Source organism: Aethalodelphis obliquidens, unplaced genomic scaffold (genome assembly GCF_003676395.1).
Source record: "Aethalodelphis obliquidens isolate GAN/ISIS:26980383/991018 unplaced genomic scaffold, ASM367639v1 scaffold105, whole genome shotgun sequence".
NCBI classification, from domain to species: domain Eukaryota; kingdom Metazoa; phylum Chordata; class Mammalia; order Artiodactyla; family Delphinidae; genus Aethalodelphis; species Aethalodelphis obliquidens.
The window spans coordinates 2,451,549-2,471,917 of record NW_020838049.1 but is presented as its reverse complement, the minus strand read 5'-3'; the positions used below and the strand labels follow the sequence as shown (position 1 = coordinate 2,471,917).

The 20,369-nt window shown below is 42.4% G+C and overlaps 1 protein-coding gene across 1 annotated transcript in view; it reads left to right on the top strand.

Annotated features, from left to right (window-relative positions):
- The window catches only part of TIPE3 (TNF alpha induced protein 8 like 3), a 39,842-nt gene extending 38,169 nt beyond the window's left edge, over positions 1 to 1,673 (top strand). The window contains exon 2 of the mRNA XM_027096646.1: positions 490 to 1,673. Within this exon, the coding sequence (XP_026952447.1) occupies positions 490 to 1,052 (563 nt within the window). The 3' untranslated portion in view covers positions 1,053 to 1,673. The remainder of the gene's footprint in view (positions 1 to 489) is intronic.
- The last annotated feature ends 18,696 nt before the right edge of the window (positions 1,674 to 20,369 follow it).

Here is a 20,369-nt window from a genome sequence, read left to right as displayed (position 1 = left end):
AAAAAAAAAAAAAAAAAAAAAGAAAAGAAAAAATACTACCATGATCAACCACCCAGGTCTGTCCTAAGAATGGGGTTGGCATTGGTGCTATGGTCTTATCATTAAGCAATAATTTCCTTCTGTAAATTTGCAAAACTGAATAGTTTCCTGGGCAGTAATCATTGTAGGGAGTTCTTCATGAGCAAATAGAGTCAAGGAGGCTTTTTGCATGAAGTAAGTCAAAAGCATGAGATTTGGCCCGGACATGAGGAGACCACGTCTAGAGAGGAAAGAGCACAATTTAAAAGGTTCAAGAGGGTAAACAAGCATGTCATGTGGCAAGCACAGTGGAGTAACCGGGCTGGGGTGGGGTTCCATAAAAGAGTCGTGGGGTATGAAGGCATGAATTTTTGCTGTAAGAACGTAAGTTCAAGTTAGTATGTTTCACTTGTAGAAACATAATAAACAGTTCCAGTATTTCTATAACTTTTATTTCTTTTCTTACCATAGGTCCTGATGTTTTTAGTTCAAAGAACCTTGCCCTTCAAGCCCAGAAGAAGATTCTGAGCAAAATAGCCAGTAAAACTGTGGCCAACATGCTGATTGATGACACCAGCAGCGAGATCTTTGATGAGCTCTACAAAGTCACCAAAGAGCACACACACAACAAGAAGGAAGCCCACAAGATCATGAAAGACTTAATCAAGGTGGCAATCAAAATTGGGATCCTCTACCGGAACAACCAGTTCAGTCAGGAGGAGGTTGTTATCGTGGAGAAGCTCAGGAAGAAACTGAACCAGACGGCCATGACAATCGTCAGCTTCTATGAGGTAGAATACACCTTCGATAGAAATGTGCTCTCCAAGCTCCTACATGAGTGCCAGGACCTGGTGCATGAACTGGTACAGAGACACCTGACACCCAGGAGCCACGGGCGCATCAACCATGTCTTCAACCACTTTGCTGATATGGAGTTCCTCTCCACCCTTTATAGCCTGGATGGAGACTGTAGGCCCAACCTCAAGAGGATTTGTGAAGGAATCAATAAATTGCTAGATGAGAAAGTCCTCTGAATGCCTTCCCTCCTCCTGGACTTGGCTGCATTCATATTACAGCACCCAGCGAGTTCCAGGTGAGAATCAGGAAAACAAGAAGAAACCCTTGTCAAAGATGCCCATGTTCTGTCCTGTTCATCCCTCTGATGTTGATGCTAGATTGAGCTCAGGTGTGTTTATCACCTAAGCTGTCTGCTGAGGTCTGTACTTAAAATCTCCTTTGTTTGCAAGCCCAAAGGACATCTCATCTATTCTAAGCAGAAAAGCTGCCCTACTCATCTAGGTGGGCCCAGTTCATCTTGTGGAATGGAAGGAGCCCTGGACCAGGGGTCAGAGGACATGGGTTTGGTTCCCAGCTCCATCAGTTACAATTTTGTCCTCTGGATCCTGGAACCATCATGCCCACCTGCCTACCTCCCAGGGCTGCTGTGAGGATCAAATGAGATTATGTTCATGCTTTTAAAAACTAATAAAAGGTCTAACTAGTTTCTCTTTGGCATGTGGCAGGGATCAACCTGGATCTAGACTATTAAGCAGCAGAGAAAAGAACAATAGTTTCTAATGGGCTGGGTTTGCAATTTGTCTCTAGATGTGCTGTTTCAAACAAAATAAAAATGAATCCAAAGGTGTGAAAAAGTATAGCTGCAAATTGGAAAAGTATTTTTCAAGAGCTATGTTTTTTAGGGTCCTAGATGTGCAGGTTTATGGTCCTGCAGAGGGAAACTTTCTGGGGTGGGGAGGGGGAGAGTGGAGAGAGAGTTTCCCACCCATCATGCAGAAGCAGAGAAGAACTGTGCTCCCCCTGCCCCTGCAGGACTGGCCTCTCCCCATCTGAGGGGCACCATCCGGGAGGCACAGGGAAGGTTTATGCTGGCACACACAGGAGAGTTGGGCAGAATGAAGCCCTATCCATCTTTCTTGGTCTTTCACAGTCATTCTGTGCTGTTTTCTCTGGTTTGTTAATAAATTGAAATTACCCTTCAAATAAGAGGTTTTGGAGTTGTGATTCAAAAATCAAATTCCTTGGAGTTAGATACAGTGTTAGGAATAATGGGATTGAAAGGAAGAAGACAATGAAGAGTAAGAGCTTTGCACTCAGACCCTAAGGGAAAGTAGCCCCTCGGGTAGCACGTATAGGGTGGAGCCTGTTCCCCTGGTTAGTGGGGAGCTAGTTCATAGACACTGTGACCGCCTTCTCTGAATGTCTCAAATCCTTGCTTTCACACAAAATATTTAATGCCTTATAACGCTGTCTGGAGGACACCACCTTAAGAGATTTGCCCTTCCATCATCACCTCCTGTCCTGTTATGCTTCTCCTGTATCTGATGATAATGCAAAAATACTATATTAGCTCAGCCCCATGGTTCATCCCACCCCATGGCCTCTCTCTAGCAGAGATGGTTGGTGCGAGGGTGTGAAAAGATGGTCACTGAACCTGCTGTGGCCATTCAGCCCCAACTGGCTCCCATGTCAACATCAGTATAAAGTATCCTGTTAAGTTCTTCAGCTACCAGTATTCAAAATTACTTCACAGGAAGGATGTCCAGTGGGGAATAGGGAATAGTTAAGTCAGCCCCTGTCTCCATGTTTGACAAACATGGCCCAGCCCCTTCTCACAGTCCCGAGGACAGAACAGTGATGCCCTGTGCACATCTGGGCTGGGGAGGTCACTGGTCATTTAGGCAGTGCCCGTGGAAGGTACAGGCGACAGGCTCCTCCCTGCCCACCTGCCACCAGGCAGCAAGCAGCCCAGCCGTAGCCGAATTTTCACATACAGAGTCCTCCTCGATGCCTGTGTTGGTGTACTTGTCTGAAGAAGGACTGCTTTCTAGTATGATGGATGGTTCTAGAAGCAGGTTCTTTTTTCACTAAGTAGGTGGACCTACCCAGAGAACTCAGCCCTGCCAAAGGAATGGGTGGAACTGTCTCCTGTCCATCTGAGACACAGCAGGGAAGAAGGCAGGATCCCCAGCCAAAGAGGACTGCGGGTTCTCCTCTCTCCACAGGTCACAGCACAGTGGGAGGTTCTGCGCCTCAAGCCACTGAAGGAATGGGGTGCAATGACGATGTGGACCAAAACGTTCTACCACCTTAGGCTTCTCCACTGAGGCAGCCAAAGGGCGCTCTACCACGAGGCCAGCCAGGTGTGTCTCCATCTTATCAACAGTAGCCAAGGGAACCTGGGTTACCCAGGCACAAGTAACCCACCACGCCTCTAAAAAGTCAACACCTATCCCGTGTATGCCTTTCAAATATACCGCTGGCATGTAAATTCATGTGATGATTGAGTTTCATGGGCCAACAGAAAAGCTTACAAATTTCAAATATTTTACATAACAATCTAGTGGCCAAGGAATCTCATTATTGGTTTATCCTGAAGACTCTAACCACGTCACTTAGTGCCCCTAAAAAGCTGTTTTGGTTGAAAACAATGTGACAGAGGCCAGCAGATGCTTATAAAAATAAGACTCTGTAGACATACATTTGTGCTTGGAACTCTGTACTAAATTTTCGATAGTGAAAACCCACAAAAGCAAAGTTACAATATCTACATGTAGGTGGCACCTTAAAGAAAACCGATTTCAAAAGAAGCAACAGTACTGAAACACTCACTTGCTCAAGCCCCACACAAACTTCAGAGAGCAATGCCTGGCTCAGCAACCCAAGGGCAGAGACAGGACCCATTCTTTAAGGGTTGTGGGGGTGGCAGGAGCAGTTTCATCTGGAAACATCACTGAGTCTTCCACCATCCCTGAGCACTCAGCTCTGTCCCCAGGGGAGGACACCACCCCTGGTTGTGTCCTTCTTTGTGTGTCTGAACCCTACAGAAACACATTCCCTGCTGGCTGTGCCTGCCATGTGTCTGTTATCACTCTTCTTCCCTGTGTTTGCATTTGTGAGTCTTGACACCCTCAGCAACTCCAGGTCTCTGCTCAGTGACAAATCCAAATGAAAAGACTTCATCATCTGTACTTCTCCAAACTCCCATCTCACCCATCTGTACATTTTTCAGCAGCAAATCAGTACATTCATTGGCTGCTCCAATGAACTTCTTGTATCCATTTATATAAAAAAAGAAATGAGCTCAAATCAGGCCTATGCACCCTCTGCCCCAATATTTTGGGGGCTTTTAAAAAAAAATTCAACGTGGTCCCAGATGTCAAGAGCAAAACCAATCAGTGAAAATTCTAGATCAGCCAACTCTGGCTGCAAAGACATTGCATTAGCAGGAACTGTCCAGGAATGGAATGGGATATTGACAATAGAGTCATGAATCAGATGGCCTTTGAAGAAAGGGTTTCCAGGGCCCTCCCAACTCAGAACTGTGTGGTCAGTGGGTTTCCTTTGTTTAGTGTGATCCTGCTATTGGGCCACAGCTCAAACCAGGCCACCTCTTGCTCTTTCCTTAGAGGGAGGCCTTGCTTGATAGGGGAAAGGCTCTTCTACAATCCTGTTCCTCAAAATGGCATCTGGAAATCCCTGAAAGTTCTGGGGGAGCAGGGGTGAGTGGGTTAAAGTCCATGAGTTCTAAATGGAGTTTTTAAATTTTTGTTTCATTCTGACAACTTAAAAAAAAAAAAATCAAAATCAGGGACTTCCCTGGTAGTCCAGCAGTTAAGACTCTGCGCTCCCAATGCAGGGGGCCCGGGTTTGATCCCTGGTCAGGGAACTAGACCCCGCATGCCACTACTAAAGATCCCACACACTGCAACAAAGATCCTGCATGCAGCAAAGAGGATCCCACGTGCCGCAACTAAGACCCGGCGCAACCAAATAAATAAATAAATATTTTTTTAAAAAAATCAAAATCAGCCTCAGTACTTTCTGAGTCACATAGGGATGACTACCTTATAGCCACGTGGTGCCATCCGTCTTCAGGGTCCGAGTTTCTCTTTGTGTTTACAGTGTTGTTCATGCTGATTGATCAAGTGAAAGAAGAGAACTTAACTTAATGCATTTCTCTAACTACCTGGGCATCCCCTAGGGGTCTGCAGGCATAGCTTGGGCATCCATGAGTTCTTCATTTTGAGAAATGTTGCTACAACATATGAAAGTATAGGCTTGCAGAGAATGAATGAGTGTTACCCTGCCCCTGACGGTGACTCATTTTTGGGGGCTCAAAGGTTGAGGGGTGAACCTGTGTCTGGGGGACACATAGGCCTTCTACGGAAAGAGGTGGGATCCCACATGTCCCGCCTTCCCTTTGAAAACTGGCCAGAAAAAGTTACCATAAGTAATCAAAGAATTGACCAACCCATCCTGGCAATTCTGATAATAAATCTCAAAGCACAAGAGAGGCCATCGCTGGACACACCAGACACTGCTCCTCCCAAGGAAGGGAAGAGTGGAGAAACCTTGCAAAACCTCCTTGTGAAGAAAAGTCACCTGCACCTGCTCATACTCTCCCAATCCAGCAGCACCTGTTGGAGTGCAGAGGCCCAGGTATCAGTTGTGTGGTCCCAGGATCCTAGGAGCTTATTTCTTATCTGAACTTAAGGCATGTGACACTCAGAATTCCTCCCAGTGTCAGAAGAAGGAGTGGTCAGCCAGAGCAAGCTCTCTTTCACACCTTACCTCCAGCACTGGTATATTCTCATTATAGTGGTATAGTGGTATATTTATATATTCCTCAGTGACACTACTAACCTGTCCTTTCCCTACCTTGTCATTTCTATGCTGAGCTGGGGCAGGTCTCTACAGAGGAGAGGTCTGGCCACTCACCCAGGAAGCTGGAGCTTGGGCAGCCAGTGTCCCCCAGGCTGTGGTATAGAGCTCCTCTTGCTGACTCTAAGGCCTTTCTGGACCAGCTCCTGGGACAAGGGAGTCTGGGGTTTGGCTCCGCCTTAAGGAGGAGCTGGGTGGGAGCCAGAGCTTGGCACAGAGCAAGTGCGGAGGCTAGCAAGGAAGCCGCAATTAGCCTACTTTATGGAGGGAGAGAGCACTCTTCCAGCCTCTCTCACTTGTGAAAGAAGAGCTTGTGGGCTGGTCCCTGGTGGGTAATTGGGGTCCTTCCACCTATCAGAGCAGCAGCTTCCCTGCTGAGAGGGTCATACTTCCTCAGTGATAGGATGGGGCTACCCCTGCTCTGTGATTCAGAAACAGTTACAACTTGATTTTAGAAACAGGTTGTTGAGTTTGGGTTTGGGGAGACCAGGGAGATGAGTATTTTGGGTTTTATTTTCTTTTCAGCTTTCATAAGCAGCAGAAGGTATAGAATATGAAACAAGCCATGAGTCAGGAGGTTTAGTCTCAGCTTGCCCAATACCTGGTGATTTCCTTATATCAATACTTCACTTCTCTGGGCCTCAGTTTCCTCAACCGTAAAAACAGAGAGTTGCACAAGGTCTCTAAGAATCCCTCCAGTCCCAAAATTTCACATTCCAAGTATCGTAAGAGGGAAGAAGCTCGGCGCATTTCTATATTGTATGTTTCTTAGAAGTGAAGCTGTTCATTATTTAAATGAAGCAATACTTCCAAATGGACTGAGAAATGACACCTCAATGATTCCCTTCTTCCAAATGGACTGAGAAATGACACCTCAATGATTCCCTTCAAGATCTTTGAGCATAGAAAGTAAAAACAAAAATGAAAACAGACAAACAAAAAACCTAGGAATAAACCTAACCAAGGAGGCAAAAGACCTATATGCTGAAAACTATAAAACACTGATAAAGAAAATTCAAGACAACTAACACAATATTGTAAATCAATTATACTCCAATAAAAATTTGAAAAAGAAAGGGGGTCTTCCCTGGTGCCGCGGTGGATGAGAATCCGCCTGCCAATTCAGCGGACATGGGTTCCATCCCTGGTCCGGGAAGATCCCACATGCCACGGAGCAACTAAGCCCATGAGCCACAACTACTGAGCCTGTGCTCTAGAGCCCGTGAGCCACAACTACCGACCCCGTGTGCTGCAACTACTGAAGGCCACGTGCCTAGAGTCCATGCTCCACAACAAGAGAAGCCACTGCAATGAGAAGCCCACGCACCGCAATGAAGAGTAGTCCCCACTCACCACAACTAGAGAAAGCCCGTGCGCAGCAATGAAGACCCAACACAGCCAAAAATAAATAAATAAATTAAATAAATTTATTAAAAAAAAGAAAACCAAGAAATAAAAAAATTAATTTAAAAAAAGAAAGAAAATTGAAGACAATTCAAAGAAATGGAAAGATATTCCATGCTTTTGGATTGGAAGAATTAATATTGTTTAAAAGGCCATACTACCAAAAGCAATCTACAGAGTTAATGCAATTCCTATCAAAATACCCATAACATTTTTCACAGAACTAGAATAAATAATCCTGAAATTTATATAGAACCACAAAGGCCCAGAATTGCCAAAGCAATCCTGAGGAAAAAGAACAAAGCTGGAGGCCTACCCCTTCCAAACATCAGACTATACTACAAAGCTATAGTAATCAAAACAGTGTGGTACTGGCATAAAAACAGACATATAGTTCAATGGAATAAAATAGAGAACCCAGAAATAAACCCACATACCTACGGTCAATTAATCTATGACAAAGGAGAGAAGAATATACAATGGAGAAAAGACAGTCTCTTCAACAAGTGGTGTTGGGAAAACTGGACAGCTACGTGTAAATCAATGAAATTAGAACACTCCCTCAAGCTATATACAAAAATAAACTCAAAATGGTCAACTATAAGACATGACACTATAAAACTCCTAGAAGAGAACATAAGCAAAACATTCTCTGACATAAATTGTAGCAATATTTTCTTAGATCAGTCTCCCAAGGCAAAAGAAATAAAAGCAAAAATAAACAAGTGGGACATAATTAAACTTACAAGCTTTTGCACAGCAAAGGAAACCTTCAACAAAATGAAAACACGACCTACAGAATAGGAGAAAATATCTGCAAATGATGAGGCCAACTAGGGGTTAATGGACCTAGAGAATATTATGCTTAGTGAAATAAGTCAGACAGAGAAAGACAAATACTATATGATACCACTCAAATGTGGAATCTAAAAAATAATACAGGGCTTCCCTGGTGGCACAGTGGTTAAGGATCCACCTGCCAATGCAGGGGACATGGGTTCAAGCCCTGGTCCGGGAAGATCCCATATGCCATGGAGCAACTAAGCCCATGCGCCACAACTACTGAGCCAGCGCTCTAGAGTCTGCAAGCTACAACTACTGAAGCCTGCACACCTAGAGCCCGTGATCCGCAACAAGAGAAGCCACCACAATGAGAAGCCCGCGCAACACCACAAGGGAGAGTAGCCCCCACTCTCTGCAACTAAAGAAAGCCCACACGCAGCAACAAAGACCCAATGCAGCCAAAAATAAATACAATTTTTAAAAATTAAAAATAATACAAATGAATGTATATACAAAACAGAAACAGACTCACAGACATAGAAAACAAATTTATGGTTACCAAAGGGGAGAGGGAGGGCAGGAGGGACAAATTAGGGGTATGGGTTTAACAGATACAAACTACTATACATAAAATAGATAAGCAACAAGGACTTACTGTATACCACAGGGAATTATATTCAATATCTTGTAATAACCTATAATGGAATATAACCTGGAAAACAAACAAAACTGAATCACTATGCTGTACACCTGAAACTAACACAATACTGTAAATCAACTATATTTCAATTTTTAAAAAAGATTTTTGACTGTAGATCTAAATTCGTGATTTCAGAAGGGAAAAGCTTTAAGCCAGAAAATGCAAGGTAAAAACCACAAAGACCAGTGAACTGCACAATGTGGGCCCAGGTAGTCAGCCAGTCACCAGCTTAGTAGGGGCTCACTGCTATTCAATGTTAGGACTGATCTTTTACTGAGACATACATTTTAAGCTGAAACGTGTCCAACTCCAGTAATGTATCTCTGTAGAGATAACAGGGTAATATGCAAAGTCATGAATAAGTCGCTACCGATTTGAGTCAAATATCATGGGAAACTATCAGAATTACTTTAAAATATATTAATAAAGCCATTCCCCCCAAAAATGGGACGTTTTATGGAATTCTCAAAACCTTCCCCTGCATTGTTTGAATCACCTTTAATACATATCTTTACACAGTATATTCCATGCACCTTGGTGTTGCGAACTCACCTTTTTATTTTTTTATTTTTAGGCATTTTATTTTAAATATAGCAGTGTGTAAATGTCAATCCCAAATTCCCAGTCTATCCCTCCCTCCCACCCTTCCCCACTGGTAACCATAAGTTTGTTCTCTAAGTCTGTGAGCTCACCTTTTTAAAAATAGCTTTATTGAAATATAATTCACGTAACATACAATTCGCCTATTTAAAGTGTAGAATTCAGTGGCTTTGGGTATATTCAGAGTTTTGTGCAACCACAACCACAGTCAATTTTACAACATTTTCATGACCTCAAAAAGGAACCTGGTACCCTTTAGCTATCACCTCCCAACCCCACCTCACCTTACTAGCAATATAAAAGTGGCTCGCCCCTCCCCCCAAAAATATCATAAACAATAATTTATCAATATTGGAATTGCCCTATGATAGTAGATTCAGAGCAAACAAATCCTGATGACACCCATGACTAAGACTCATTATGCTGAACCAGGTTGAGCCTCAAGCATCCTCTGTTGAAGACAAGCCTCATCAGCCTCTGCATGGGGGGAAGGGGGGCGGATTCAGCTAAGTGTAAGGAAGAGTGGGTACTGAAGTCTCGAACTAGTATTGTAGAATATCTATTTCTCTCTTTGATTCTATCAGGTTTTGCTTCATGGCTTTTGATGGTCTGCTATTAAGTGCATAAACATTTATAATTGTCATATCTTCTTGCTGTATTGAACCTTTTATCAATATACAATGTACTTCTTTGTCTCTTGTAACATTTTTGGATTTAAAATCTATTTTGTCTGATATTCGTATAGCCACTCCTGCTCTGTTTTGGTTTCTATTTGCATGAAGTATCTTTTTCCATCCTTTCACTTTCAACGTATTTGTGTCTTTGGATCTGAAGTGAGTCTTTTGTAAACAGCATATAGTTGGATCATGTGTTTTTATCCATTCTGCCAATCTCTGTCTTTTGATTGGAGAGTTTAATCTATTTACATTTAAAGTAGTTACTGATAAGGAGGGACTTACTTCTGTCCTTTTGCTATTTGTTTTCTATATGCCTTATAGCTTTTTGTCCCTCATTTCCTGCATTTCTTTCTTCTTTTGTGTTTAGTTGATATTTTGTAGAGAAATGTTAAAATTCTTTCTCATTTACTTTTGTGTATAACTATTTTCTTTGTGGTTACCCTGGGGATTACATTTGACATCCTAAAGTTATAATACTCTAATTTGAATTTATACCAGTTTAACTTCAATAACATACAAAAACTCTGCTCCTTTATAGCTCTGACCCCACCCCTTTCAGTTGTTGATATCACAAAATGACATCTTTATGCATTGTGTCCCTCAAAACATAAACAATTCTTTTAAATGTACTAGTCCTTAAATCATGTAGAAAACAAAAAGCGGAGTTACAAATTATTGTTACATTAATATTAGCTTTTATAATTGCCCATGTATTTACTGCTATTGAGATCTTTACTTCATAAGCTTTAAGTTACTGCCTAGTGTATTTTTTTTTTTTTTTTTTTTTTGGCTGCCTTGGGTCTTCGTTGCTGTGTGTAGGCTTTCTTTAGTTGCAGTGAGCGGGAGCTACTCTTCATTGCGGTGCGCGGGCTTCTCATTGCGGTGACTTCTCTTGTTGCGGAGCACGGGCTCTAGGCACATGGGCTTCAGTAGTTGTGGCTCGTGGGCTCTAGAGCGCAGGCTCAGTGGTTACGGAGCACGGGCTTAGTTGCTCTGAGGCATGTGGGATCTTCCCAGTCCAGGGCTCGAACCCGTGTCCCCTGTATTGGCAGGCATATTCTTAACCACTGTGCCACCAGGGAAGCCCTGCCTAGTGTCTTTTAATTTCACCCTGCAGGACTCCCTTGAGCATTTCTTCCAGGGTGGGGCTAGTGGTAACAAACTCCCTTAGCTTTTGTTTTTCTGGGAACATCTTAATTTCTCCCTCACTTCTGAAGGACAGTTTAGCCAGATATAGGATTCTTGGATGATGATTTTTTGTTGAAAACTGGACATTTGAATCTAATATGTTAACTTTGGAAATCAGGTTCTCCCCTTTCCCAGAGCTTGCTAGATTTTGTTGTTTCTGTTGTTGTTTTATTGTCATAGGCTGTCTCTGTGCCAAGCCTGAGGTATAAACCTAAGGTCTTCTCAGCTCCTTTCTGAGCTTGCACTTTTCCCTGGGCATGCATAGTCACTTTCTAATTTTCCCCATATATGAAGGTGATTTTGAATGTCCTTGTCTTTGATACCTGGCTCCCAAAAAGGAAAACAGAGAAATATGACGAGGGGAAGGTGCCAGTTCTCTAAATCCCCTAGAAGTCACATCAGCTGGAAGATGAGGGACTTACAGCAATGGTGGGAGGTACGACAATGATCACCTGCACCTCTGTGATCAGAAGGAGCAATCAGTGATCAGAGCACAGATCCCCGATATTTGGAAGACAGGGTCCTTTTTGCCCACCTTGGTTCCTGCAAGCTGTGCGTAAGATGCTACAGGGACATGCGCACAGCTGCCTGCCACGTGGCTGGGGATAGGGAATGGGTAGCTGCTACTGTGCTAATAGCTGAAATTGACCAAAATTAACCTTCCAGGTCTTCCTCTGCAAGTGACAAGCCTTATTCAATAAACTCCGGAGTTCCAAAATAGTTATGTAAGACAAATTCTGCCAGTGCAATTGTTATTCTAGGTGGGGAAACACATTTCCTGTTGCTTCTTACTCCACCACCTTCCCAGAATCCTCCTTGGCACATTCACCCTTGGGTCCCCTGTCTGTTCACCCCATGCCCTAGCACATCTATATACGCAGGACCTCCAGTTTTCCTGTTCCACCTCCTACCTGGGTGTTCAGACTATTGAAGAGGTCATGAATTCCTCAGCAAGGGGCATCACAGCCACATGTCAGGATTTATTGGTCCCAGAGAACCAAGGACCCACCTCTTTAAATCTCTCAACTCCTCCTCATTTTCTTGCAGTCATATATCCTGTTACACTTTTGCCTAATTTTCTGCCAATGTGATCAAATTCCTGAGAAAAAGAGAGGGATCTTCATGCTCTGTGTGTGTGTGTGTACACACGTGTGGATATACCAGCACCTTCTTCTAAATCACAAAACCATACCAAGTTTTGGGTTTGGTTTTCTTTTTTGTGTGTGTGTGGTACTCAGGCCTCTCACTGTTGTGGCCTCTCACTGTTGTGGCCTCTCCCGTTGCAGAGCACAAGCTCAGGACGCACAGGCTCAGCGGCCATGGCTCACGGGCCTAGCCGCTCCGCGGCATGTGGGATCTTCCCGGACCGGGGCACGAACCCGTGTCCCCTGCATCGGTAGGCGGACTCTCAACCAGTGCGCCACCGGGGAAGCCCTTTTTTCATTTTTTTAAAGTTAAATTCTGTCAACAAATTTCCCCCAAGCTCTCTAACTACGGACAGTAGGGTTGTTTGAAGGATTCTTGGCAAAACGTAACATCTGCAAGAACTTGAACAAGGAAAACCAGCCCATGAGCATGCATGCTTGATGCCTCTGAGCCTGGAGCAGGTCCTCCGACCATGACTGGTAGAGAGAAGTGGTGACATGTCGCCTCCCATCTCTCCCCTCATTGCCTCTCACCCTCTGAGTGATGTTGGTCTCACTTGTGGACTAATAAACACTGGGTTGATGGGAGGGGAGACTGCAGGCTTCTTTACCCTGAAGAGAACTGCAGCTTGACTGGGCTGCTGAACTGGGCCTTTGTGAGGAAAGAGTTCCCCCGGCTCTCCTCCCCCACCTTGTAAATGCCCAGGGAGAAAAGGCCCACAGGGGAGTGAGTAACCCTCACAGTTGTGGCTGGCCAATTCCTTGCTTGCCTGTGAGTTCCCAGAGGAAATGCAAACAAATCAGACTACGCTTGGCTGCTGGCCAATGAATCTTTTAACTTCTTCAATAAAAAGTCTTTAAAACTTTGATTCTGACCCAAATCTGCTCTAGCATAAAAACTGCTGGGCCTCAAGTCTCTCTGTTGAGGGAAACAGTGTGTCTGTGGCATTTGAATAAGGATGTTTATCTCAGAAATGGTTCCTTGAGCTCTACCAGGTTCTAAAATAAGCTCACTGCATCTCACTTCAGCCTTCAAATCTTCCTGAATATCAGGTGTGTGCTTACCTACACCCCTTATAGCAGTTGTTGGGTGAATTTACTTGTGAGTGCTCTTAACTCCATCTTCTTTCTTTGTAAGCCCCCAATTTTGCTTTGTAAAAGGGCCCAGAGGTTGCTGAGTTTCCACTGAAACCAGGACAAGAGAGAACAAACACTCGAGCAGGAGGCACTTAAAAGGTGTTGGTCACTGGTATTCACTATCCAAAGTGGTCCTGGAGCTACCACATTACAAAAAATAAACTTAAAGAATTGGTAAGATATAAGGTATAGTTTTGTTTTCTTTTAGACTAAATGGTAAATTAGATTTTTTTTCATTCCCCCTTTGTTGCCGCTTACTTCCAAAGCAGATTATATGGCAGACACCTGCTCTCTAAAGCCACATCTCCTGCCCTTATAAACAGAAGTCTCAGGAGGGGGAAGAACCAAGTTTTCCAGACCTAGGCATCTCTCCTAGTCTCAAATCAATACTCTTACCACCTTTACTTCTACTTCTTCCTAGAAATAATATTATTGAGTTCACTTTGAGCCTTTGAGAGGAAGTCTGGAGGAAATCAGTTGCCAGCAAACCACTAAGCAGTGGTTTTTTAATCTACCCTGTCACCAATTTACCTATACAACATGGACATTCAAACAGCAGCTGAACCCTCGATGTGTCTCCTGGGTATTGAACTTGAACCTCCTCAACCTGAAATCTGCCAGCTCCAAACCTGTAGCATACCTGGGAACCCAAAGCCATCAATAAGGTTCCCCAGAAAATCTCAAATAGCTGGAAAAGTAACTGGGAGGAGAGGATTCCAAACTCAAAGAGAGAAGAGAGAATCACAGATCAGACCCCAGGCATATTTTTTCAGAAAACTGGCATGAGCAATAATTGTTAACCCATTTCCTTATTTGCTCCCTTAATTAACACCTTCACAGAGTCAACCCCGAACCGTTCATTTCCACCTAAATGACTTTTAGTGACAATAGATGGGAACCAACTCCATTTCAGAATGAATTTCCTTTAATGGCACACTTCCCGACGTGTCACAGGGCACTGAGTATTATAAAGTAACATTTTTTGTTACTGTTAAAGTGCCAGTTTAAATTTATATATGTACATAAATGTGCTGAGTCTAGTCTGTTAGGTCACCACCAAATCATTTCTAAAGATGAACACCATTAACCAGAGCGGGGGAAAAAGAGGTTCTAAAGATGTCTGCTCCTCGCATTCCCAATTTAGGCATCCTTTCTCTCTTTTAGCCTGGTGGCTATACACAACACACATCATTTCCCCCCACCCCACTTCCACCACACACACACACACACACACACACACACCCCCACACACAATTTACTTTAGTCACCCATTAAACAATTTCATTCTATCATAATGTTTGTGGATGAAATGCGATACTTGACCTCATTTTGTTCTGTTTTCATTATCTTGTTACCACTATATTGAAATATTTACATGGAAACTTCTAAAATTGGTCAGAACTTTGTTGGAGCAGACAAATTATGAAGCAGATGAAATAACATATTCGTAGATATTTATAATGTTGTAACTTTCTAAAGCACTATGAGGTCAACTCCTCATATGAAAATAATATTGCAAGTGTTGGTATTTATGGCAAGTCATAAATGACTATGTTGGATGCCTATTTTGGGTAATGGCTTTTCGGGTTTTGGAAGAATCTCTCACTGTAGGTCATTTTATTTGACATTACTCCTTTCCCTGGGGAATTTCTGGATGACTGTTTAAGGGCAGGCTGATCCTGGAGGGAGGCAGCCAAGGCTTCATATAAAGGGGTGTGGTCATTGTCACCTGCCCAGGTAAACAGTGGTTTCTGTTGTTCTCAGGTTGTAGCAAGTCCTATCTCAGGCTGTCTTGAGGCAGTTGAGGATTCACAAAGCTGCGCATTTGCCTCTGCTTCCCCTCTGCTTCCTCTGTTTCTATCCTTGTTGCCTACAAGAACTAGAACCTGATTGCTTTGGAGCTCAAACACAATTGCCTGCCCTGTCACTTCTCCATCTCACCATCCCTGCCCTCTCCTGAGCCATTAACCCAAATTCCTCCTCTATGCTACAATTTTACCCCTAGAGAACAGGACTTAGCTATTCCGTTGATCAGCAGACCTTGCTTGGAAGCCCACTTCAGAAAAACAAATAACAGAAAATTTCCTGCTGTTTTCAATCTATGGTCTCTCTGAGCCCATCTTGTTTCACTTCTGGCTTCCCAAATTCTGGTCCGTTTGAGAAAACTATAGTCTCTCAGCAGAAAGGACTGACTTAATGTAAGCACCACACACTTGGAGAAATTTTAGGAGTTCCTAGGGAAAAGCCTAAAATTCTAACACTGGGACTCTTTCTTTTGAGTAAAGCATCATATTGCCATACATTTCTGTGCAAAGTTTAAATATTCCTGAGAAGGATACACAGTAATCCATTATCATGTCTAACACCTTGGCACAGCTGTAGGTCAAATAGCTAGCTGTTTTCTTGGAAACTATGTAATGGAATACTGATGTGGCAAGTTTTGATAGAAGATAGAGGACAGGGTATATAAAATACAGAAAACCCAGGAAGGCATAGCGCAGTAACCCTAAGTAGATTCCCATAATGGAATAATGTGGGCAACATTAAGCACCTAAAGATTATGACAAAAAGAAAATAGAGAAGAGCTCTGAATCAATCAAGGTTCAGTCAAGAAAACAGAAAGCACTCCAGACATTTCAAATGAGAGAATTTGGTATAGGGAATTGATTATCAAGTTGATGAAGGCTGAGAAGCCTAACAGGGTATATTAATGCACCCCATAGATTGGCAATGACATGAACCCAAGCTGCCACCAATCCCTAGGGCTGAAGGGACCATAAAAAGAGGGAATGTTACTCTCAAAAGCTAGGGTATCTTTTTTTTTTTTTTTTTTGTGGTACGCGGGCCTCTCACTGTTGTGGCCTCTCCTGTGGCGGAGCACAGGCTCCAGACACGCAGGCCCAGCGGCCATGGCTCATGGGCCCAGCCGCTCTGAGGCATGTGGGATCTTCCCGGACCAGGGGCGCAAACCCGTGTCCCCTGCATCGGCAGGCGGACTCTCAACCACTGCGCCACCAGGGAAGCCCAAGGGTATCCATTTTTGAATAAAAATTTGAAGTAGATTTTAGGCATGTTCTCACTTCCATTTCCATGTAACCCCTTTTTTCAGGATTCCCAGCCTGGGGGGTGAAGATCTCTTTGTAGATTACATAAAAGATTAAAGAAAGCCACTGTACCCCCATGGAACTCAGTCTAGATCCCATTTGGCATCAAAGAAATGTTGAGTCCTTTCAGGTCTTTGAATAAACGTAAAGGAGAGAAATGAATTTGATCAACCCTTGCCCCAGCTGCCTCTCTCCCCCAGTCCATCAGAGGTAGGGCGACCATATATCCTTGGTTTGCCAAGGACAACCTCAATATATGCTTGTCCTGGTATCACATCTTTTTAGCATATGTCCTGGAATTTTCACCTTTTAATAAAGTATTATTAAGAGGTAAAACTATAAAACTCTTAGAAGGAAATATAGGTGAAAAATGTGCATGACTTTAGATTAGGCAATGATTTCTTAGATATGACACCAAATGCACAAGCAATCAAACAAAAAAATAGATAAACTGGATTCATCAAAATTAAAAACCTTTGTGCTTTCAAAAGACACTATTAAGAAAGTGAAAAGACAACCCACAGAATGTGGATAGTATTTGCAAATCATCTGATAAGGGTCTTGCATCCATAATATATAAAGGACTCATGACTAAACAATAAAACAACAAATAACCCAGTTTCAAAATTGGCAAAAGGTTAACAGACATTCCTCCAGAAAAGACGTAATGTTGAGCACATGAAAAGATGCTCAACATCATTAGAATTAGAGAAATGCAAATCAAAATCACAATGATATATCACTTTACCCACTTCACATGCTAGATATAACAAAAATAACAGACAATAACAAGTGCTGATGAGGATGTGGAGAAATCTGAAGCCTCATGCATTGTTGGTGGGGATGTAAAGTGGTGCAGCCACTGTGGGAAACCATGTGGCAGTTCCTCAAAAAGTTCAATATAGAGTTTTACCATATGACCCAGCAATTATACTCCTAGGTGTATACCTAGGAGAACTGCAAACATATATTCATGTAAAAATTTATACACAAATGTTCACAGTAGCATTATTCATAATAGCCAAAATGCAGAAACAATCCAAATGCCCATCAACTGGAGTGGATAAACTAAATGTGGTATATCCATACAACGGAATATTAACAATAAGTATTGTTAAATGCTACAACATGGATGAACCTTATGCTAAGTGAAAGTGGACAGACACAAAAGACCACATGTGGTATGATTCCATTTTTATAAAATGTCCAGGATAGGCAAATCCATAAGTATGAAATAACATTAGTGGTTGTCAAAGGCTGGGGAGACGGCAAAATTGGTACTAACTGCTAATTGGCACGGTGTTTCCTTTGGGGTTGATGCAAATTAGATAGTGGGGATGATTGTTCAACATAGTTAATATACTAAAAAACACTGAACTGTACACTTTAAAATGATGGATATTATATGAATTACATCTCAACAAAAAATGCTAAAATTTAACAAACATAGTCTTCAGAGAATATTATCAACAATTTCAAACTTATTAACTATAAAATACAACTTTGAAGAAGATTACAGGCAACTTTGAGGAAAAAGTTAATAACATATCTTTCAATGCATTCTTCAGAAAAGCACCAGTGACGTATCTTGGGACAGAAATGGCTAGGAAATGTGAATATGTTCCAAGAAAAATAATTCTTATGTTATTTATTTTAATGATCAGATAATCAGTGTAAAGATATAAACTTTTGCTTTGATATACATAGATTTGTGTTGTTTTTTTCCCCCAAATTTGTTGAAAATAGTTTATTTTATTAATCCACCAATATAACAAAAGCAATTTGTTCATCAATGAATATTTCAAAAATTATATAATTCAAATTATATTTAAGCCATCATTCACTTTTAAGTGTCTTAGTTTCCACCACAGATTATATGATCACCCTACTTAGAAAGAAATAATCCAGAGTAACAGGTAATAGCTCCTCTGTACCCTGAGGAACCAGGACACTGCACACCCTTACAGAGGAGAAAGTCCCCTCTGAACACACTGTGGGGCTCCTGCAGTTACCTGTGTCCCTACCATCACTGCTCCCTGCCATTGGATAGTTCCCCCAAACCAAGAACTCCCTAAGGGCAAGGACCCGGTCTCATTCTCCAGGAACTAGCACGTAACTGACCTATAAAAGGTGCTCGAATGATGAAAGGGAAGAAATAAGGGGAGGAGGAAGGGAAGGAGGGAGGATTACCCCCACTTGCTCTATTCCTGCAGCCCCAATCCTCCAGAGGTCGTGCCCCCCTCTGTTCTCTAGTATGAGGTCTGGGAAGAAGCATGAGAAGCCTGGTGTGAGAACTGGCACTTGCTCCCTCTCCTCTCTGGGCTTCTGGACTGGCAAAAGCACCTCCCCGGACCCACAGTAAAGCCTCACATCCAGCCTCAGACAGACTGCCCTGCCCCAGAGAGAGATACGCATCCCCTGACCTCTGGTCCTCAGGCCCTGGGTGGTCTGATAATTCTATACTATGCCCTGTTGAGAGCAGTCAGGGCACAATGGCCAAGAAACTTAATATTAAGAGGATCTCAAGTTGATGTGGCTGAAATAATTCTTTATTTCATTGAATAATTATATATGTACCTGTGTGTGTATCTGTATGCTGGATTAATCTGCTTATCACTCATTTTTGGTGGTGATTATTCTTCTAATAAAAAACAAAACCAAAAAAAAATACCAGCAAATAATCAATTACCAATGATTAATTTGTTAAACATAGTTTTCCTCTGGCTTCACAATTACCTGTTTCAATTAAATAAAATAATCACAGCATTATATAATTTCCTGCCAAATTAATCTAAAGTAAAAAGAAATTACTGTAATTTCTCAATTTTCTTTAGACTAGCTGGACTTTTATCATTCCGAATGGCTCCAAATCTGGAAGTAACCAAGAAAAGAAAAAGCAAAATGTGTCTCTCTCCAGTAGAAAAAGAAAAACCCTCCCAGTGACAGGCTTGTCAATCTGCTCACGGAAGTTATGGCACCTTCTTATTGGCAGAACACCTAAAGGGCCAGCTGCTCCTCACCAAAGCCAAGAGGTGTGAAAGAAAAAAAGGAAATAAGAAAATAGGCAGATGGTATTCAAGGACGATCATAAAATCCCAATCTAAGTCCTAACTCTACTGCTAGATATCTGTGTGACCTTAGGCAAGTCACTTAAACTCTCTGAGCCTCAGTTTCCTCATCAATAAAATAGGAAAATAATATCTGTCTTCAGGGCTTTAGGGAGATTAAGCCCATGATAGTGTTTGGAACAAACCTCTGACCCAGTGGCACTCAATAAATGTTTTCTGGTTGTTTTGATGACAAATTACTTTTCGTTGGAACCCTTCTGGATTTAATTAGGGGTAGAAAGTCATTATAGATAGTAGATAAATTATATAGAGAAGCTTGCAGAATACAAGTTGGGAACCCCCTAATGTAAGGGAAGTTGACATTTTTATTTTATTTTATTTTAGCTGTGCCACGCAGCATGCAGGATCTTAGTTCCCTGACCAGGGACTGAACCCATGCCCCCTGCAGTGGAAGCGTGGAGTCTTAGGCACTGGACCACCAGGGAAGTCCCGGAGGCTGATATTTTAAACCAGCTTTGTACTCTTTAAAACAGAGAGGACAAATAAGTTTCATTCTGCGTGGCTACTCAGACTAACTAGTAGTGGATGCCCGAAGTGCTATGGCAGAAAGGATTCTGAAGCTGAGTCCTGAATCCAGGGGCAGGAGGGATGTGATAGATTGCGATGTCCACCCGACCTCAGAAGAGGAAGTGATGGCACATGCCATTCCTTATCTTCTATGCACAAAGGACAAACCTGCAATGACTGTGGTAGCCAACTTGACAAGAGAAACTCAGACAAGTAATAATACTTCTTAAACCAAGATTTTAGTTGAGAAACAATTTACTTAAAAAAAACTAACAGAAGTGCCAATACTGGTAAGA